The sequence below is a fragment of the Bombyx mandarina genome, chromosome 10 (genome assembly GCF_030267445.1).
Source record: "Bombyx mandarina strain Sakado chromosome 10, ASM3026744v2".
NCBI lineage: Eukaryota > Metazoa > Arthropoda > Insecta > Lepidoptera > Bombycidae > Bombyx > Bombyx mandarina.
The window spans coordinates 2,112,436-2,135,969 of record NC_143217.1 but is presented as its reverse complement, the minus strand read 5'-3'; the positions used below and the strand labels follow the sequence as shown (position 1 = coordinate 2,135,969).

The 23,534-nt window shown below is 36.8% G+C and overlaps 1 protein-coding gene across 3 annotated transcripts in view; it reads right to left on the bottom strand.

The window, feature by feature from the left end:
- Positions 1-1,912: 1,912 nt before the first annotated feature.
- LOC114249006 (uncharacterized) overlaps positions 1,913-23,534 on the bottom strand; it is a 55,873-nt gene continuing 34,251 nt past the window's right edge. Inside the window, exons 2-11 of one of the 3 annotated variants that reach the window (XM_089730129.1) lie at positions 12,431-12,496; positions 12,107-12,245; positions 9,143-9,273; positions 8,331-8,440; positions 7,040-7,185; positions 5,998-6,205; positions 5,654-5,692; positions 5,515-5,568; positions 4,121-4,237; positions 1,913-2,730 (exon numbers count right to left, since the gene is read on the bottom strand). In XM_089730129.1, the coding sequence (XP_089586255.1) occupies positions 2,613-2,730; positions 4,121-4,237; positions 5,515-5,568; positions 5,654-5,692; positions 5,998-6,205; positions 7,040-7,185; positions 8,331-8,440; positions 9,143-9,273; positions 12,107-12,245; positions 12,431-12,496 (1,128 nt within the window). In that variant the 3' untranslated portion in view covers positions 1,913-2,612. The remainder of the gene's footprint in view (positions 2,731-4,120; positions 4,238-5,514; positions 5,569-5,653; positions 5,693-5,997; positions 6,206-7,039; positions 7,186-8,330; positions 8,441-9,142; positions 9,274-12,106; positions 12,246-12,430; positions 12,497-23,534) is intronic. The other 2 variants (XM_089730130.1, XM_089730131.1) reach the window with 2 other exon arrangements.

The window sequence follows — 23,534 nt, the reverse complement described above, 5'->3', positions numbered from 1 at the left end:
TTTGTGCAAAACAAAAAATCCATGTTTAATGTTTTTGTTGCATAAAAGATATTGAAGTTAACTGTTTCGTTGGAATCTATGTACGCATGAAGTACATATTCTTATAGTTTCGCGAAGGTTCAGTCTTATTATTTTCAAATATTAAGTGACATTTAAGAATACATGTCAATTCAAACGAAAACAATATTACATACTTACTTTATGAATGCCGTTGAAGCAACTTTTGTAATCATTCTCAATGTAGTTTTTTTTCAGGAAAGCGGGATTACTGGTGTATTTTTCAGATTCCCCAGCACAGGTGGGCGAACACGGGCATAGCCGGGGGTTGGGATTTGCTAACAACTGCCCGAACATCTCCAAAGGAGACTTAACACATGAAGAGAGGCTGTTTGGCGAATGCATCTACTATCGAGCTGAAATCGCGATCCGCTGAGAAGTTCCGGCGAGAAACTCAGCGAGTTGATAAAATATATGTTATGGGTTCCAGTTCGGGTACATTACCATGATCACTATATCTTCTGCTCTGATAATGTAGTGTAATTGAAAGGATTTGTCAAACAAAACAATGAGAACGAATGATGTGCGGTGGCAATCAAGCAATCAGTAAACAATCAAGATCAAGTGGTATATGAGTCCGTTTATCTCATTAAAAAACAAATATGTAAAAACTGAGGTCATTCACAAAACATTGGCTAATTCTTTTAATTTTTCATGTTTAAAACAAATTTTAAATCATTGGATCTATAAAATTGTGCAATAAATTAAATACAATTGATTCATTTAAAATTTAAATTTAAAAGAAAAATGATAATAGCATTTCTCTACTGGAATTTTGGAGCGACCGGAGTGACTGTACCGGAAGGTTTTTGTGAGTACCCACTCCCACATTTCAGGCTGAACACCCCGTACCCATACGATCGATATATCGATGTGATTACTCGATAAAAGTCGAAGTCGAAGAAAATGAGTAAATTCATAGTAATTACCTTTGTTATTTATACAACTCCAATGCTTTGATTAGTGTGAGTAAAAGCGAACAAGATTGAATTTGCTTTAATTTTTATGCAGTGTCTTTGTAATTTCGACCGCGCCCCCGAACACAATGTGGAAACGGTTGCGGATAGATCTCCCAGTAAAAAAAATAAACACTAAAGAAAAACGCCGAAAAAAGTTTTTTCTGTTGCATTTATTTTACAAAAATACATTTTCGAACCGAATATGAATCAATCATATAGATCAATAAAGAATTGAGTAAACTGGTTCTTTATTGTGCGTAATTAAGGCATCTTGTGTTGGCGAACGGAATAACATTAAAGTTTTTTTTTAGATTTTATGGCATTGTCATTATTAAATACAAATAAATCAGAATGTTCAAGTTTTCAAATTAAACCTAAACCTTAAAATAAATGGTAACATGACTGTACATTAAAAAAATATCAATTTTAAGTTCTGTCCAGTGACAAATTCTGTTGCAAAATCAGTTTTGCTTGAACAAAGTTAAATTTGATATTTGTCACAACATATTGATATTACATACATACGAATTTACCCTTTCAATTTACATAAAATATCCATTTACATAAAGCTACAAATTACATATGATTATATAATACAACTTGATGAGATATATTTACTACCAAAACTCTTTTTCTTACAAAAAATTGCTCAATAGAAGCAATATCAAAAGAAAATCATTATATACATATAACATTTTTGTTCGCTACTTATATAATAAAATGGATCGATCTGTGTGTAAAGACACCACTCCCAGAGCCAAAATGGATGTTAGGTACTTACTACGACAAACAAAAAAAACATTAGTTATGCAAGACATAAAGTTATTGTTTAAATTTTACATTTTGACATTTACCAGCATTCAATAATTTCGAATTTAAGAATATTTGTTTTCAAAACATTTTTTTTTCTTTACGGCCATCGGAATAATAGCGCGAGCTGCCTCCATAATGTATTGTTTTTTTTTATTTGTTCCATTATGTTTGAATTTTAATGCATACTTATTAATTCATTAAATGATCGAGTGAATATGTCACACTGCTGCAGAATTCTATTAATTTCGTTTTTTTTACTTGAATAAAATAAAATATACGTGACTAAAAGAAAGAAAAAAAAAGATTCTTTTATAAACTATCGACTTGTTGACTTCAAATTTTCGGTCTCGACCGATGCAGACATCCGATGACGTCATTAGATCTTTGTATCCAAATAAAGATGTACTCAAAAAATTAAATTTAGCTTTAAAATTTATTTTCTTGCTTCACGTGAATTTTATTTATTTTTATTAAACAAATCAAAACATAATTAGAACTCCCTAGTGTTTTATTGAATCAAATCACTATTTGATGGAGGGCTTCTGTTAAGCCCTTACCATTGATGTGACAACGAGAACTTCCTCGGCATATGTGGCCGAACTCTCAATAATGTATCTGTAGCAGCGGCTGACTGCTCCTGTGTGGTGTAACAACATCCTGGCGCCAGCTGTGACAGTGCTCAGAGTACGGGATATGAGGGTAGCAGAAAACTTGAAAGACGTCAAAGAACAATTTTTTTTATATTTTTTTATTTTATCAAAGTCCCTGGTCGCTGTGGTCGGTTTAGTAGCAGCGGCACTTGTCCGTCGGACACTTCGGCGGGTAAACAATACACAGGTCCATGCAGTACACGTCGGCGCCTTCGCGCCCTTCGTACTCGCCTACGGCCTCGCAAACTTGACTGGAAATTTAAATCGAATTAAGCTTTAAACTTAAAAAATAATAATAGTAATGGTTAAATACATTAAGACGCGAATAATGAACGATGAATATTTGTTAAATGACTCTCAATATTACAGCTGTGATGTATTGTCACTTCGATGCGAAAGAGATGGCGGTAGTATCGACCCATAGATAATATAGGTACTTAATATTTAATATCGACTGCAATCTTCTACGACTGAATACCATCTCAGTCGTTTTTTTTTATAAATGTTCGATAAATCAGTAGGTACCTGCGTAGATTAAGTTATACGGTAGTATTAGTCTTGGTGGCTAAAGGATAAAACCTGTGGTCATGTCCCGCAAGCAGGTACCAAAATTTCTAATGAAATACTTGCTCATAATTGAGGCCTATAAAATCAAAGGCAGCTAAATCCAATTCTGTCAAATGTTGAGGTAAACTACAAAAATCGGCCCTAAACACGTCATTACGGATCCTCCTGATCCATCGAAGTACTGCTCTTGCTAGGGCCAGTGTTAGCAACACTCCCGGTTTGTGAAACTGAAATAACTCTGTTCGGGTAGCTACGATATTCTTTATTTTAAAGCAGGTTTATAAAGAATGAGAATATTACTAATAATCTGAATTTTAAATGATAAAACTTCGTTTATATTTGAGTACAGAGTAAAAATTAAATTTTTGAACTGAATTTGCTAGAGATTTACCTGTATTTGTTATAACATGAAAATACTAAAGCGTGTCCAACTAACTAAACAAGATGGCACCATAGTTAATCCATTTTACTACACTATGGCGTTTAGCTGCCTTTGATTTTATAGGCCTCAATTGACATGTACGATGAGGAAGCGTTGAGTAATAAAAAACAAACATAAAGAAAGTTTGTTTAATTACAAATTGGTCGTATGCCGCATTGTAAGCCCAAGTGGCTGTTTGCCACTATTTTGCTCATTTATGGTACGAAGTCAGCTCTCATGTGACTGGCGGCATACACATTATGTCGTGACCCTGGTAACCCCTTCACACCAGACGGGCCCTGAGCTTCATGGGACTATGCATAAAAATGGATTGTGTGGTTTTATGAAACCACGGTAAAAGTGAAACTTTTTTTCACATTATAGACATTTAACTCTGACAAACAACATCTACATTGAACACTGACAAAAACAAAAACAAAATAGCGTGGAGCACTGGCACAAATGAGCAATAGTCTATACACTACACGGTCAGTTGCTGCGAACTATAGGCGCCGCCATATTGGCCTTGGCTGCTCTGACGAGCGCCTTTCACTTTATCCCTACTCCGCGGCCGACCGTCACGCGACATGCAACACACAAACCAAAAAGGTTGAGACGATGTAATAAAAGTTTCACTAAAATAAAGTACTTACGGGCAAGAGCAGAGAGCTTCGGGGCAGTTGGGAGGGTACCGGAGACAGTTGGTCTGGCACCAGCTCAGCATACCGGGCAGGTTGCGGAACCCGTAAGACGGAACGCAAACTTGGTCTCTGAAGTGTTCAGGTTTTTTAAATTATTAATTGCTCATTAATTTTATGTGTGGTCTTACGTTAATTCCTTTGACACGAGTTCATATTAAAATCGCGCTGAATTTTGACAATTTTTCGTCGTAAGTTGTAGGTAAATATGTATATATATTTTTTTTTTTGTTCGAAAATCTGCCAGTATGTTTTGCTATAACACAAATCAAATACTATTGTCATTACAATGAAAATATATAAAGAGTTAACTTCTAATCAAGTTACATTTTATTTATTTAATTGTGGTTCGAAATTATTATTCCAAATTGTTGAAATTTTAACTTTTTTTTTTGTTTGTAATTATGTTCCTGAACACAAGTTACATCACAGATGTCTATCCAAAATGTTAAATATTTAACAAAGGTGTCATCAAAATTAAAATAATTTTAATTGTTAATATTGTTTCTTGTACTAAGCCTGAGCGCATATTGTACGCCCATAACTGTCCGGCAAGTTCTTCTCTATCTACAAGCGGCTATAGACAAAGTTGTGCTGCAAGTTCTGGGCAGTAACCGGGGTCTAGTATGAGATGGTAAGGTCTGCACGGGCACACAATATGCGTTCTGGCAAAACGTTATATTTTTTATGTAGGTATTAGAAGAGAAATATTAATCACATACATGTACAACAACATGTGTTAGATACAAATAAACAAATCTGATGTTTTTATTGACACCCGAACTAGTGCTTCAAACGTTATAACACAATTCAAATCTAAGAAGTTACTCGCAAATTATAAATCCCGTACCTATTGTTATAAAATGAAAATTAGTTCCTTTTCAAGCTTAAATTTATGATATCTGAAATGATACACACAATGTTATATAGCCCGTCAGTGCGACGTAAAATTACCTAAAAACTTTTAGTAACAATAAAGCTATTAATGAATATGAAATTTCACTTTAGATTAATACTTTTGGGTTTGGGATCTTTAAAAAAATAATGTAACGGAGATATTAGTTGACTATTGTAGCAAGCAAAGGAAATGAAGTCTGCATCCTACCTAATATCGTACATTGATCTATGAAATTGACCGTTACAAAGATGCGCCAAATCGCAAATTTTCGTAGGCATTTCTCAAAGATAAACTGTGGAAAGTACCTAAGTAAATTTTCAGCACCGGATTTCGTAATGCGTTTTATTTATCAATTTGTTAGTCACAAAACACAGAAACGAGCAACGAACACAAAAATTATTAACAACGGAAACCCCTTCTGTTTTCTGAACCCTCTGTTTAAGGACTGTACCTAATGATTGGCGGAATTAATTCCTCTCTGTCGTCAAACTCAGTTAGGTCGTTGCTGCAAAACAAAGTGTACACAATTTGTTTAACGGGTTTATTTATTGGATTAATGCATTTTTTTAATATTATTGTATTTTCATTACCTAACGACGTATTTGGCTGATTGAGAATATTTCCCAGCTCTGCGGAAAGTGCATGTGAAAAAACATAAAACGACATAGAATAAGATAATTATAAAAAAAATGTTACATAGTGAAGAAAGATCACGTTAAAAACGCAACACAAAATTGTATGATACAGAGAATAATTACTACATTAAAACTATACATATATATTACACAACAAGTTCCACGTCTTTCGTCTTCTTTTTTTAAAGTCGGTTTAAATTAGTGTTTAAAAATTCATGGATCCGTAGAAGGAACAGCGCCATAGCAAGAGACCCTAATTAATTTACCTTAATAGTTTGAGCACGTAAGAGTGTCCTTACCTTACAACAAGCGGGTAAATGGACTTGGGCATGTTGAGGTCCCGGTAGTAGAGCAGGAAGGGGTAGTCCCTGCGCAGGTCGCCGGCGAAGGCGGGGGGCAGGCCGCCCGTGCTGGTGATGACGCTGACGTCAGCACAGTTGCGGAACGTCTCCGACCTGCCGCAGCCGACCGCCTCCGTGCCGTTGGGGCAGATCCCCCACATGTTGCCTTAAACATACCACACGCTGTAGAACTTGTAGTGGAATGATGAGCTCACGTGGCTGACGGGCCTTCTCAACCCACTGAGTTTCTCGCAGGATCTTCTAAGTGGCTCGCGTTTCCGATCCGGTGGTAAATTCCGCGAAGCACTGCTCTGGCTAGGGCCAGTGTTAGCAACACTCCAGTTTGAGCCACGTGAGCTCAACTACACGTCAAAGAGAAGCTGAAATAGCCTCTCAATGCTATCAGCATAGGTATGAAAAAAAATGCGCCTTCTCTATCTAGTAATGTAATCTGATCAAGACTTCCTTGATTAAAATGAATAGATGCTGCGCCGGCTGAAGTTAGCTTATGATGCATGTGTAATGAGGTTGCAATGTATCGTGTGAAGACAGTCAGTCGCATATAACTCGTCAACCTATACAGTCGAATTATTTATTGTATAAAAACCTCGTCAATCAGTGTTCACCAAGTGTACCGTATCTAATAATAAATAAATAGCGCACTCGTATATCTCAATTCCTCTTTGTCTGAACTTACTCTGACATACCAAGTAATAATTACCATAAAATACAATACGCTTAAGATGCCACAACTTCTAAGTACCGGGTCCAAGATCTCGTGGTAAGTCCAAGAATAGCTGGTTGGATGTGGTAAAGGGGGTTAAGGAGGAGAATAACCTCACCCAGAATGATGCCGAAAACCGGCAAATAGAAGAAGTTTAAGTAAGAAAACGGACCCTGGCACTGAACCGACAAAACGCTAGGAAGAAAAAGAAGAAGATCAAGGCTTCCTTGGTCCCTACTTCTAAAAGCGGCAAACTGAATTAGACCAGCATCTCACCAGTATAGTAAGTCCACTGCAGAACACATTGCGTGCAGGTCACATAAGGCGGCAGTCGCACTCTGTACCTGAACACCTCTTTCTTCGCCGTGTCCAAAGGTATCAGGAACCTGTCTTCTCTGGTTTCCGAAACGTAAAGGGGATATCTGGAAAGCAATTGATTAATTGCCGCTAAAGCTTATAAGAAGTAGCGAGTTTCACTAGAGCACAAATCTTAAATAAAGATTATTGAAAGAGTCGAAAGTTGCATGTGTGGCCTTTTGACAAGCATCACCTGTCAATGTCAGCAGAATTGACTCATCTATATCGACAGAAGAAAACGGAATTGTCGTGACTTGAACAACCCAACCTGACACCAGTGTGCGTAGCGCGAGTTTTTTAACGTTCTCGATAGCGTAAAAGTTAACTCAAATGCTCCCAACATCTGCAGATCGTCAAGACCTACATACCCTGAACGCTCTCCGGCGCAGGGACCTCGGAGGAGGTTCGGCCTCTGGCCCAAAAAAAAAAGTAGTTGGAACAGCGCCCCTAGCGGCAAACGTAGGCAAACGTTTCAACTCCATACAAATTTGAGTTAACTTTTACGCTATCGAGAACGTTAAAAAACTCGGACTAAGCTCACCGAACCATATGTACATATCTAGTATAATATGGTATAAAATTATTTAGCCCAAAATGCAAGTTACGACATTTCCGCTTTCTCCCGTCGATATTTTAAAACAATTTTTACAGCTACGCGAGGTTATCCCTCAATAAGCCTCATCTCTACGAAACGCGAAAACTGTCAAAATATAGTAAGTATAGTTCTCTTTATCTATTTCTAAATGTGGCTGATAATTGAGTAAGAAGGATGTAGTTTAAAATTTGTAAGCATATTGCGACGTTGCTCGGTGGACTACTTGTAATCTATATGATCGATAAAAGCTTACGATAATATTTTATAATAATACTAGCTAACCCGGCAGACCTCGTAGTGCCTCAATCGATAAGTAAAAGACTTAAGCTTTTGTATAAAATAAACTTAAAACAAACAAAAGGAATCCGTCCGACGGGGGACTCATCAAAGGAAAAACAAAATTGTTATTTTTATTTAATTAAGAGCATTTTCATAATATATTTATTTACCTTTTAAACCTTCCCTGGACTTCCATAAGTAATTTAAGACCAAAAATTAGCCAAATCGGTCCAGCCGTTCTCGAGTTTTAGCGAGACTAACGAACAGCAATACATTTTTATATATATACATAAGATATAATATAATATGTCTCTGTGTGCGTGTGTAGTTTCATACCTGTCGAAGCACTCCTGAGTCGCTTCTTGTTTCGGGTTGTTGTTTGGACACAGCTTCATCACGAACGTTCCCAAGTGATTCGCTGTCAACTCGACTTCAACCTCGATTTCCTGTAAAATTATTTATTGTTCGAAACGAGAGCCCGTGGCCCGGCTTATATCAAGCGATCACAAGTGGGGAAATTTTTATTAAGACCTTTACAGCGCTGTCAATCTTTTTGCTTAGATTGGTGGACGAGCTCACGACCCACCTGATGTTAAGTAGTTACCGGAGCCCATAGACATTTACAACGTAAATACCGCCACCCACCTTGAGATATGAGTTCTTAGGTCTCAATTTTTACAATACAACGGGTGCCCTACCCTTCCAACCAAAACGCATAACTGCTTCATGGCAGAAATAGGCAGGGTGATGGGTGGGGTGCGTGGTATCAGTAGCTATAAATATTTTATGAACAGAGAAGGGCTATTTTGATAATATCCTGAAAAGCACACCACGCTTTTTTTACAATAAAATCATTTTTTCGTTGGATTTTCTATAAAAGCGTATTTTTTCAGTTTTTTTTTAAACTATTATTTATTTTTCATTTTTTAGTTGAATTTCAATTTTATTCAAATTTTTTTTAAATTGAATCGTCATCGGTTCTTAATAAGTATACCAAATTTCGAGTTAATCCGTCGTTTTGAAGTGGTTCAAAATCATGTTCATAGATTCCGTTACATACTAACATACATACGTCTGAAGCTAATAAAAGCGTATTAAAAAAAAGGTTTCAATTTCATCTGATATACGTCAAGTGAGGGATCTCTTACCTGGCCAACGCTATAATGCCTGGTCACGATTCCCTTTCCGTACATTCCTCCAGCTTCGTGGGGACGGGGCTCGGTGAGATGAGCCGCGTCACCGCAAACTCCACACTTTCCCTCATTTTGCTCCCATTGCACTGCAAAAGACACCTTTTGAAATCTCGGCAATTGTATGTAGTTCTGATGGCAATAACATAATTCATCGCCATGCACTAAACTTATCTAATATAACCAACATTAATTTATAATAATACGTTTTTTTTTTTCAATTTTCATTTCCCGATCACCGTTTTTTGCTACCCATATTTTTTTTTGTTTGGCAGATTACGGCAAATAATCAGATAACTAATTGCATATCGCACATTTGGTGCTTTAAAGTAATTTATACAATTTTTGTTAACACTGAACTGAGTATGAGAAAATACATTTTTTAATAGTTATTAGTGAGACGAGAGAAATGTTTGCTTTTACTGATGAAGCTTGTAGTACATTTTATTTCTATAGCCTAGCAGAACTATATAAGAGCTATATAATAAGAGGTTGAATTTTTTGAAAAATTACATAATTTTCATAGGTGACGTTACCGCACCGTATGTATATATGTGCGATATGTTTTGTCTAAGCGTCAGTTACAATATGTTCTCTGCTTAAATTATGGCGATATTTCATTATAATTTGCTTGTAATCTTTTTTTAAAATATTTGCATTACAAACAATTGATATGTATCATCGAACACTGAGTTGTATCTGGTGTAGCTAGTCTTAGTATTTGAATAGTTATGTCGCAAAATAATAGCTCAATCTCTATTTGGATTAAAGTAAAGAGAGAGAGAGAGAGAGAGAGAAATAGAAGAAGAGACACTACGAGAATCTTGGAGACATTTACGTTTAAGTCACTGTTTACTAATTCAATATATTATTATGTTTCAATGAATGTATGTTTTGCACCTAGCTGTATAAAAGCTTACTTGCCTACTGAATTAAGTGTATGCCTTTTGACTATGTTTGTTTTGCTAGAATACCAAGAATTTGGCCCATCGATATTGGTTCATGAATATTGTTTATTTAGTTATGGTGTTCAGTGGTGTAGATTGGGAGAGGCCTATGTCCAGCAGTGGACGACTGTGGGCTGTTGATGATGATGATGATGTTCATTAATAAGCACTTTAACTAATGAACCTAGGATTTAAAATTTTATATTATTTCAAGCCTTAAGAGCTGCTATGTTCTTAATTTGTTCCCTTAAAACGCTTAGGAAAGCATACATAGAATGGGTAAATACTGTAGCCACCACATGTTTTTTTTCCTACTTATTTTAGTAACCTCGATGGGCTATTCTAGATTCGCCGAGCTTGTAGGTGAGCTCACGGGGCTCAAACCTGACGACATTGCTAACACGAACCCTAGCAAGAACCGTACTTCGCAGAATCTACCACCGGATCGGATACGCGACCCACTAAGAAGATCCGGCGAGAAACTCAATGGGCTGTGTCTGTGAGTTAATTTACTCGTCGAGCCCTTCCTCGCAAGCGACGGGTTCGACCATAACGATGACATGGCGACGTAGTCATGAGTCAGCTAACGACAGTCAGTCTTAACCAATCAGAGGGAATCAAAGCGTTTGACCAATTACTTTTGAGTTTTAACAAACAATTGGAGCAGAGACCATTTCGTGGATTTTTTTTATAGTTTTCCAAATAATCGCTTACGCTTGCTTACAAGAAAAAAAAATTTTTTAATGTGATACTAATCGTCTAACAGACTTATCCCATATGAATAAAAACCCGGAGGCTTGCTTATTGGTGATATAAAAGGATTGAGTGTTATTTTTTGGATTATTTTTATAGTTCCACATTAGTCCAACATAACTCGAGCCGGAATTATTGACTTGGTTAATGAATAACAATGGCCCGCGGTTCGACGACTCTTCAAGTACACAGATGAGACCATTACCCTCCGATATCAGTACAAAAAAACTGTTCAAGTGCCTTGTATCAGACATACATTTTTTGGTTTTATACATAGATAATTATTTTAAAGGCATACATGACGCACTTACGATTATATCTTGGACGTTTGGTTTGGGTTTTTTTCTAATATTGTTATCTAAAACAACATCATTGCTGATCGAAAATTATCATATATAGTTTTTAATTGGATCACACAAATACTTTTTACTTTTTTTATTAGTTTAGTATTAGAAAAGTAGACAAGCTCACGACCTACCAAGCTTTAAACGAATACCAGAGCCCGTGGACACAATCTTGTAACATGAGATGTGAAGTTCCATAGTATTTTAAAACTCCTATCCTATCTTTCTGGCGGACAGATACGAATGCTTTAAAATCAAATTAATTGAAAAGAAGAGGTCGAAATGCGACTATAATCAGTGACAATTAGAGATTGCTTCTATACATTACATTGCTTGCTTCGTTTTCTTTTTTTGTTTGTTATATGGACAAATATTGTCTTACAAATGTTTTTTGAGACCAGTAAAGCTGGTCAATATTTAACACAAAAGAAATATTAGTTGGCGAACACAGGATAAACGATTGACGAAATATACCTTTACCCATTTACAAATGGACTAGACGTAGTCTGTGATTTCACCTGTGGTAAGTTTTGTAATCCAAATATAATTATTGATTCATATATATTAAACATATGTGTTTAGTAAATTTCGCACCGGTCATCGTTCTCGTCGAACCCGTCGCTTGCGACGAAGAGCTCGGCGAGTAAATTAACCCACAGACACAGCCCACTGAGTTTCTCGCCGAATCTTCTCGGTGGGTCGCGCTTCCGATCCGGTGGTAGATTCTGCGAAGCACTGCTCGGACTAGTGCTAGCAACGTCAACAGGTTATAGCCTCGTGAGCTTAGCTACTAGCTCGCGTGAATCTAGCATGATTCCTCGAAGTCACTAGAATATGTAGAAAAACGAAAGTGCTTTCCTGAAAATGCTTAAACATACCAGCGTAACCTCCACAGAAAAGCTCGTTGTCGTTGTAGTTGACGGGGTTGGGGAAGCCGAACCTCCACATCGAGTTTCTGGCGGGCGGGTCCATCAGTCGTCCGTGACCTTCGGCTCCGCGACGCGCGCTCTCCAACATCTGGAATGATTCGTATCTGCTTGTAAACACTTATCTATACTAATATATAAATCTAGATGTTCTGTTATAACTAATTAATGGCGTTAATGATGAGAATCTTTGTGGGGGTAAGAAATAATTATGTTAATTTTAAATGCCCAGCGAAGCGGACGGGTACAACTATATTATATATTACTCAAACTTACTTGCAACAAAAATATCCAATAGGTCAGCAATGAGGTCCGACTAGACCGGTACCATCGCATCTCCATCTGAAAAAAAAAGCGTTAAAAAATAAATTAAAAAATTATAATATCGCATTCAAATTTTATACTCTGCAGTTCAGGTTTCAAAGTGTCAAATTACTAAGGACCCTAACACAGAAAATATTCAAAGTGTTAAAAACAACCAAAAAAAACTTGTTAATTTGACACATAAATATATTTATTTTACGAGTTTTAACAAAAATATCACTGTAGTTTAAATACGCGAATAAAGTTTATAGTAATATTTAGAATAATCGAATATTATGGATACTATGAGATGTTGTCAAAAAAAATATTGAAACTCTCCGAGGCATATCCAATAAAAAAACATATTAGGCATACTACAATTGTTTTCTCTGATACGTTTGACACACCTCACGCACATAATGCCCTTTGAAATGCTTTACACCATGGGAGGCTCACAAAAATATTGAAGACTGAGTTACAACTTCTTCTAACAATACGAGAAACGGAATTTACTGATTCTTTATGAAATAATAATAGAGATTACCGAATATCGAGCAACAATGTGAATACCGCAATTTCTGGGCTAATTATGGCCGCTTAAGACTGAAATACAAATATAAAAGATTGGAAGAATCGATTTAATTGGAATAAACGGCTATCCTAACCTTCAGGCTGGAGGGACTCACATCATGCTCTAACAATCGCTTTGGATTCAGTTAAGTACAAAAGAGACTGTACTGAGTGGAAAATTATCGCGTGAGGAGACTGGCATCTATCATCATAAAGTGAATTATACGATTATTTGTTTTGCTTAGATGAGTGGACGAGCTCACAGCCCACCTGGTGTTGAGTGGTCCCTGGAGCCCATAGACATCTACAACGTAAATGCGCCATCCACCTTAAGATATAAATTCTAAGGTCTCAGTATAGTTACAACGGCTACCCCACCCTTCAAAACGAAACGCCTTACTTACTTCTTCACGGCAGAAATAGGCGGGATGGTGGTACCTACCCGTGCGGACTCACAAGAGGTCCTACGACCAGTAATTACCAGTGCTTTTAGGCTCTACAAGAATCGATCACCGTCCCCTTCGAACTTATCGATTATATCGAAGAGTTCAACCAGCGAACTAACCCATAGACACAACCCACTGAGTTTCTCATCGGATTTTCTCAGTGAGTCACGATTCCGATAAGGATCCGAGAAGGCTGCGACGCACTACTCTTGCTAGGGTTAGTGTAAGCAAATTTTCATAGACTAAGCCCGTGAATTCACCTAATAAAAAATTAAAAATAAAATACTACATTTTTTTTTACCGTTATTTAAAATTTATATTTTATAGAGCCACACCTTTCTTTGATCTATTGATTTTTCGTTCAATAAATATTCAGTTTACATTAAAAACAAAATATGACACTTTAAAATAATAAATTATAATTTAAACGATTTCCATAAAGGATAATGTCCGGTGACAAAAGGAATTTTCATGGATTCATCAGATGATTTTACCGTAACGTATGGATTAATTTTAATAATTTTCACATAAAAATTCGATACGACCGTTCATCTTGTAAAATAGTGATTTTTATTTTAAAAACTTTTATTTATTATTTTATACCACCGTGTGTTTTTGGTTCAAAAACATAATGATCGTGAAAGCCTAGTTAGTGCTGGTGTAATTCCATTGATAGTGGAAAATCTGTTGCGTTTGAAAATATGCTGATTGCTAACGTAATACAGTTAGTATTTGCGTTCACTACTTCACTCTAAAGCATACCTGTTATCCTATTGCTTACAGCTCATCGACTGGTCTAAGCTAATAAACAGTGAATCAAATAAAATATATTGGAAATTGTCACGAAACGTGCCTTCGATGCTTAAATGCTTTTTACTGTGAACTATTTGCATATAATGGATGGCTGTTCTATATTGAGTATTTCAATAACTTTGATGTTTATAAAACTCAAATAAAACCTAAACCTGTCGTGAATACAGCACACATTGATTTGTGTTGAGCCAACGTTTAGATAATTTTTAAACAGGTTCAATTTGAAAGAAGAAGCGATTAATTTTCAAATTAATTTTACATTTTTTTTTACAAAATAAATGAAACTGATATGAACAAGCGACATTACATAATTAAAAAAATAGTTTTTTTTGTACATAATAATAATAAGAAGGAAACCATTTACTGTGCTACGGTTTAAAGATACCCTTTCGGAGAACTTCCCTACAATAATAATAAACTCGTATAATAAACTCACAATGTTGAATCTCCGTTACAAAATCCTACAAAATGAAGTTTATAAGTATAATTGATACGTGAAGCAAAAACTTTGTATCCCTTTTTACGAAAATTGCGCGGACGGAGGAGTATGACATTTTCCACACTTATAGAGAATATAGAGAAGAAGTGCACAATGCTAATATTTTTTTTAAATAATGCATAAAAGATACATTTAATCAATAAAGAAAACATTACACATACTACATAATATGTATTAGACGCACACACGCATGCATACTATTTATTCAAACTTTTGTTCTTGACGTCTGTTGTCAAATTGAGAATAGATTAAATATTGTTTGTCTTTGTTAATATTTTTATAGTGTAGTTTTGGCGAAATTTGTGATTATCGAAGTATAAAATACAAGCATTACAAACTTACAATTCCAATTAATTATAGTCGAATTTCGACTACTGCGGGACCACTAGTAAGTATAAAAGAAACACACATTGTAGACGCTGTATCTTTTAGCTTGTACCACAAATCTAAGCAAGGGACATTGACAGTTTGACAGCACCGTATTGTTTGTAGGCGTTTAGGTCAAGACACTCGCGACCTTGACAGACGACTAGATCCTCATTCGGATACCGATCACATACATCGAATGCCATACGGATCTATAGTATGGTTTATTGATTGACAGAAAATTTAAATATGCTTATTTTTGTGACCAATCCAGTTACATAATCTCTGGATCTATTGTAACCGAGCAATACAATAGTGGAAGCTATAAAGGTCACTACATCCAGGTTACATTATCTCTGGACCTGGCGAAAGGGAAACGGGGAGGTGCTTTACATTCCAGCGAGGTCCAGAGATATTGTAACAGCTATACAATAGTGGTAGCTATAAAGGTCACTACAACCCGGTTACATTATCTCTGGACCTGGCGAAAGGGAAACGGGGAGGGGCTTTACATTCCAGCGAGGTCCAGAGATATTGTAACCGAGCAATACAATAGTGGAAGCTATAAAGGTCACTACAACCCGGTTACATTATCTCTGGACCTGGCGAAAGGGAAACGGGTAGGGGCTTTACATTCCAGCGAGGTCCAGAGATATTGTAACCGAGCAATACAATAGTGGAAGCTATAAAGGTCACTACAACCCGGTTACATTATCTCTGGACCTGGCGAAAGGGAAACGGGTAGGGGCTTTACATTCCAGCGAGGTCCAGAGATATTGTAACCGAGCAATACAATAGTGGAAGCTATAAAGGTCACTACATCCAGGTTACATTATCTCTGGACCTGGCGAAAGGGAAACGGAGGGGGGTGCTTCACATTCCAGCGAGGTCCAGATATTGTAACCGAGCTGTATTCTTATCTACTGCATAGCTCTAGAAGCTTTTAAGATAGCAATGGTTAGCCAGAAGTTAAATGTTAATCACACGTCACGCGATCACGATGTCGAACTTTCGAATGTGTCGGAGTAATTGCCCGAGTATTTCAAACGGGGCTTGTGGAGAGTACTTAACGGTAGTTAGCGGCTTATCTCTGCCCCTGGCATTGCTGACGTCCATGGGCGACGGTAACCACTCACCCTTGGGTGGGCGGAATGCTCGTCTGCCTAGAACCGTAATTAAAGAAATACCAATCGTTCATATCCTAGTTCAATATCCTTCTCTGAAATTGATGAAGAAAGATATATTCCTCATATCGTCTTCTCGAATTAAAACTGTATAATCTCAAAACTTACTAAATTTTACAGAAGAGTGTTTTAAAGGTTTAACATATGATATTTTTAATATTAATCATCTTTGCAACATTTATTTTTTAGTTTTTACCAGTTACATTATCTGTCTTTTAAAGTAAGATAAAATTATGTATTAATTTTGTTAATAGTAATCAAAATATAGGTAAACAAAAAAAAAACTAAATCTAAACTACACTCTTATGACAGTATTTATGAGAAAAATACTGGTGATACCAAATGATACCGCATATTAACTCAATTTCGAATATTTTTGGAAATTGTACATTTTGAATGCGAAAAGACAATATGTAATAATAATTTCATCATTCTATTTCCTAAGCCATCAAAACATATTCTTTCCGAAAGAAAATATAATTAATTTTTAACAGCATGTACGTTCTTAATTAAAGAATGCAATAATTGAAACAAAAATTCACATCATATAAAGAAAAACTTTCATGTATTATTTTTTTGTCACTTAATTGCTTAATTGTCATTAAAGCGATAACGAGACGATCCGAAAACGATTAACATACCCGACACACGCTTGCACGAAAAATATATCAACAAAAACCGTATTTCACACGAGAGAACTCATTTTAATGCCGTAAATGGATAAGTTTAACGAGTATTAAAAAATTTCGTTGTATTGAACTTATCGTATTGTATCGTGAAGAGAATTTAATTGAACAATATTTTATGACTTCATTTTTCAACATTTATAAGAACATGTTTTGTATTTAGACGCGATGCGCGCGACGCGAGCGAGTGGTCAACCTTTAAGCTTCATGTAAATAGCCGTCTCGATAATAAATCGCTAAAAAGGCATTCCCTACATAATTCACGTCACACATATTTTAACAAGGTATTTCTTTCTCGCAGCTGGAACGTGGACAATATAAACAAAAAATATATTATGAAGAAAAACATTTTATTATTCACACAGTTTGATTTTTTATTGATTTGACAAGTGAACGAACTCAGAGCCCACCCGAGTCCGTAGACATCACTAAGTTAATACCACCAACCACCACAAAACATGCGGTCGAAGACTCGATTGTACTTTTTTTTGGCCTTTGCAGGCAGACAATCATAGGACACACCGCCGTGCCTACCATTGAGTACTCTCCGCAAGCCTCGTTTGAAGAAGGACACGTCATACCGCTCAGGAAACACCGTGGAGGGGAGCTCATTCCAAAGCCAGATGGTACGTGGCAGAAAAGATATTTGGAAACGCAATGTCGATGAACGCAGCAATCCCAGACAATATGGATGAACTCTGCTGTATGGTAGTATAACTTACGTACGTAAGTATAATTTAATACTAGTATAACTGTCCCACCCATAAAACGGGACGCATTACTTCTTCGCTACAGAAATAGATAGAGTAGTGGTACGTACCCGTGCGAACACACATTACACCGTAACACCAGTAAATAAAGTGTACATTTTTGAAGTCTCAATTCGGCACGGATTGTGAGTGTCTTTCAATCAAAAAGTACATCTCGTTATTAGAGGTTTCAAACTCGGATATTCACGACGACAATTAGATTCTTGACTCATTCAATCTATATATATAAAAATGAAACCCGTTTTCCGTTGTCACGACATAACATGAAAACGGCTTGACCGATTTGGCTAATTTTGGTCTTGAATTATTTGTGGAAGTCCAGAGAAGGTTTAAAAGGTATAAAAATATGAAAATTCTCGGAATTAAATAAAAATAACAATTTTGTTTTCCCTTTGACGTGTCCCCCGTCGGACGGATTCCTTTTGTTTGTTTTAAGTTTATTCTATATAAAAGTTTAGGTCTTTATTTATCGATTGAGGCACTACGAAGTCTGCCGGGTCAGCTAGTTTTTTATAAAAAGAAAACTACTAATAATGCTAGTAATGCTAAATCACTACATAGTATAAAACAAAGTCGCTATCTCTGTCCTTATATCCCTATGTATGCTTAAATCTTTAAAACTACGCAACACATTTTGATGCGGTTTTTTTTAATAGATAGAGTGATTGAAGAAGAAGGTTTTTATGTATAATAACATCCATTAAATAGTGGAGAAACCAATAATAAATTACAGTTCCCGAAGCGAAGCGAGGGCGGGTCGCTAGTTAATTATATACTGCAATACATTTAGCGCACACAAAAACAAACTTGGCACGTCGTCGTCACCTTTCAACGTCCTTCTCAGAAGCACACGACTCATCGCGTCCGAGTCATTACAGGAGGAAAATAAACGTGATCCATTACATGTCATCACAATTGCAAGTCACAGCTTCGATTCACCGAAACGTCCTTTAAGGAAGTATCGTAACATTTAAAAAAAAAAATAAAAAAAAAATACGGCGAGCCCGATATAATGTTCTGTTTGTATCATTGCAAATGCTTTAACCAAATTACTTGTGAATATGTTTATCTAAGTAGCCTCTTTAGGTTTTTGCGTAAGATTTGTATATGGACGGCAGAAATTACTCCTGACTCCTTCCTTATCATCGCCTCACCGCTGAAACAACAAATTAAGATGGCGCCATAATACCAAGTGGAATGATTTAAAAAACAGCGCTATGAACTACCACACTTCATTCTGTTTAAGACTGACACTTCCTACACTAGCGCTATTTCGGTGAGTTCCAACATCGATAATTTTTCAATATGTCCCCTATACAAGATGGTGCTCCTGACCTCAGCCCTCCGGAGGACGTAATGTCAGTTTTGTGCATAGATAACTTAATATTGAAGGTTTTCTGAACAGAGAATATCAATGACAATCAGCGAATTTAACTGAAAATTCCATAATTGTATGATTAAAAACCGAACTTTAATATAAATAGATATCGTATGTTTATTAACTCTTCAAAGAACAGAAAGAAGCCTTAGAGACTTTGATTCAAGAATCCTTTGCAAAAAACATCAGCGTCACCTTAAATAAGATGCCTTTTTAGTAGAAATAAAGGAATTTTATAATATAAAATACAAATCGTACTGCATTGAACTCACATTGTGTTATCGGGATTTTGTTTTCAATCCAACAAAGGTTACGTTGTAGAGAAACAAATTACTTAATCTCTGATTGACGGACGGAGATTGCTATTAAGCTTATTTCATTTTGAAACGGCTTAAGAAATTTACTCTTACCATATAAAGTACATTTAAAATATACTGTAATTTAATTCGAAGCACGGTTTTTTTTTTTTAAATCCTATTCTGATAGCCTTGAAAGGCTACTTCAACTTCACCCTAACGTGTAGGTGAGCTCACGGGGCTCAAAACGTAAGTGGTGCTACCACTGGCCCTAGCAAGAGCAGTGCTTCGCAGAACCTACGACCGGATCGAAAACGCGACCCACTGAGAATATCCGGCGAGAAACTCAGTGGGCTGTGTCTATAGCCTACGTATCCCACATCGGCATTACAATATGGTGAACACCGCCCTGGAAAACGAGGTCATTAGTCTCAATTACATTATTTAACGCTCTATCATTCAACCCGGATCGCTTGATTCTCTCGTGGCAGAAATAGGGAAGACCACAGCAAACTACGCAAATTATATTTTTTGTGGAAATTATTATTCCATGTTAAGTACGCGTTTCATATGGAGAATTTACGTGCCTGCGAGATTTAAACATCTGCTCGCATCGCTTAACACGAATACACCAAGCATCTTATCATCTATTCCACGACTACTTTTTTTTTATTGCCGTATAGGCAGACGAGCATACGGCCCACCTGATGGTGAGTGGTTATTGTCGCTCATGGACGTCAGCAATGCCAGGGGCAGAGCCAAGCCGCTGCCTACCGTTTAATACTCTCCACAAGCCTCGTTTGAAGAAAGACATGTCATAGCGCTCGGGAAACACCGTGGAGGAGAGCTCATTCCAGAGCCGGATGGTACGTGGCAATAAAGATCACTGGAATCGCACTGTGGATGAACGCAGTGGCTCCAGGTAATATGGATGAACTCTACTCCCGTGGTGGGGGGTGCGATGGTAAAAAAGAGACGATGGTATCATCTCGAACAATTCCTCAGAGCAACTCGAACTTCAAACTTCGACTTGTTTATAATTTTGATATTTCTAAAGACAGTCTTAACCTTTAATGTTAAAAGAGCAACTTTAATTAAGGCACGGAATATGATTGCGTCTAGTGATGTTAAAAAATCTGCTATTCTTCTTTAACCATAAGCTCGACTGATCCTTAATCTACTGGATCGTAATCCGAGTTGAATCAGATAAAATTTAGGGCTGCTACTAAAAAATTCAAATACAATCAGAAATAAGATGATTATCAAATCTAGAAAATTGTTATGCCAGTTAATAAACATTACGTAGATAGTACAGTGCAATGTCCAGTCTTATGCTAATACATTATAGTGTTGTACCAGTAATTGGTAATTTGTACGCATTATACGTCGCATGGCTTCACAATGAGCATTTCAACACGTGTTACGTAAGTTCTGGCAACGATATCTCTTGATTTAATATTGTGATCGATTTTTTGAGTGCAGTTTAAGAATTTTTGGAAACAATTCTATCGTGTTCGAATTATCGATAAAGACCCGTCTTTATGTTTAAGATTAAGGGTTTTTTGATTATGAAATTTAATTTTCTGTTTCGTTTACTAATTACCAAAGAGAAAGTATAACCGAAATAAAGCAATGTGAGTTGTCTTATTTTAAAAATATCAAATTATTATTACTAAAAGAGTGCTCACTAGCGAACTCACACTGGTGAATGGCTAATCCGATATTCTTTTCCTCGAGGCGAACATTTACTCTAGTTTAAAGGGTATATTTAAAGGGTACTAAGCTCGCATATATACAAGTTCCGAACAACAACATTAGGACCGTCGATCTACCGAGCAAATATCACCCGCTCGGTGGAAGATCTTTCCTTTCGTCGTAAATTCCCAAAGGTATATATATATAAGGGTATATATAACAATAAGTATTAGAATGAAATTCATACTTCGATTGTGCGCGGAATTATGTATTGGCGAATTCCGATAGTCGTTTAGAAGAAATCAGACCCCTTTTTTTTGTCTACCTATGCTGATAGCCTTCAGAGGCTATTTCAGCTTCTTGACGTTCAGGTGAACTCACGGGGCCCAAACCGGGAGTGTTACTAACACTAGCCCTAGAAAGAGCAGTGCTTCGCAGAACCTACCACTGGATCGGAAACGCGACCCACTGAGAAGATCCGTCGAGAAACTCGGTGGGCTGTGTCTATTTACTTGTCGAGCCCTTTGTCGCAAGCGATGGGTTCGGCAAGGACGGTGACGGTACCTAAAAGCACCGTTAATGGATCGGGAGGATCCGTAATTAATTGATCAGACCCCGAAAACTTTTGCTCGTTCTAAGCTATGATCATGTAGATTTTGTGGACAGGAAAATATTCGACAGAACTAAATGGCGCTGACGACATTTACAAAATTTACATTACACTAGCGGTAAGCAGTGACTTGAACGTGTCCCTGGCACAGCTCCATCAGTTACGGTGACCAGGCACGTTCCGTATAAACTCAATAAAAACAAATAAAAGTCCCGAATAACATAACGGACCGCCGACCTACCGAACAATAACAGGGCTCAGTTATAGTATTCTACTTTCGTGGTTGCCATTCCAAGCTGGTGAGGCGATTTAAGCACACGTCAGTTAATAGCGTAAGATACTGCAAGCGAGTTTTTGTGCCAACAACTTTAGTAGCGCCCATTCTACTAATCAGAGGATAAACGCGATTAGTAATGACTTAAGGCCGTGACGGGTTTTTGTACGAACGGGACGGGATGGGAAGTTTTGAGAACATCGTTTCATACTAAATGTATATTTAAGAGTATATTTCGGGTAGGGACATCCCGCCCCGCAATTGCCATGTCCCGTCCGAGGTAATATCTCGTTCAGTATACAGCGACCTTTAAATAGTAATGTTAATAATATGGAACAGTAATGCGTTAACGCGTGCACTTGGTGCGTTGAGAATAGTAGTGATTTTTCATGAATACACTTCTCTTTAAGGCTTTTTTAATTTTTTATTGCATAGATAGGTGGACGACCTCACAGCCCACCTGGCGTTAAGTGGTCACCGGAGCCCATAGACATTTACAACGTAAATGCTGATACCCACCTTGAGATATGAGTTCTAAGGTCTCAGTATAGTTACAACGGCTGCCCCACTCTTCAAACCGAAACGCATTACTGTTTCACGGCAGAAATAGCTAGGTCGGTAGTACTTACCCGTGCAGACTCACAAGAGGTCCTACCACCAGTTAAAACCTAATGAAACGTAAATGAAAATCGCAACTATGTCAACGTGGCAGTTGTTGTCGTCAAAGCGAAATTGTCATTTTGCACCTACGACTGCGTAACTAAAGGCTGAACTCACTATGACCAAGATGCCGAAGCGAATGTTAAAGCTATAGATATATGTATTAGAATTCACATGTTCATTATTACTTCATCAGCAAGTAGCAACAAAAAAATACAGCCCTCTAATAACAACATTCCTGCATTATTTTGTCCAAAATTTACGACGCCCACCGCTCTCTGGTGGAAATGTCAAGCTGGACCAGTTAGAATTGGCCGTTGACCATGACATTATAGCATCACCAGCGTAAAGTGCTCCGGCTCCTAACATGATGTAGTGAAAGTACATCCGTGATTTTGAAGGTTTGAAAAAAGGGCTTCATTTAAATATTTGTTTAATTCGGTTTGGTTTGCGTTTGATAATATTTAGTGGTAAACTAGGTAAAAAAAATCGTTTCTTTTTTCAAATTATCAGTTGATTTCAAACATAACAATACCTAATTCATCAGTTTCTAAAGAAATTGCTACTATATGACCATATGACATTATGATTACTTTCAAATCACTGATTCATGTACAACTGTTAAATTAATACTCATTTGTCAAATCGTTTGCGGACAAGATGTAAACTGACGCACTGACAAATCATGACGATCTTAATCAACCTGTAAGATCGATCTGGTTATCAATGCGGGCTTAATGAAACTAATCCCTAATCCTATATTTATGATCGCGCATGTGTTGAATAACGTGGATACCGAGACTCATATCCCATAGAATCCCATTTTTATG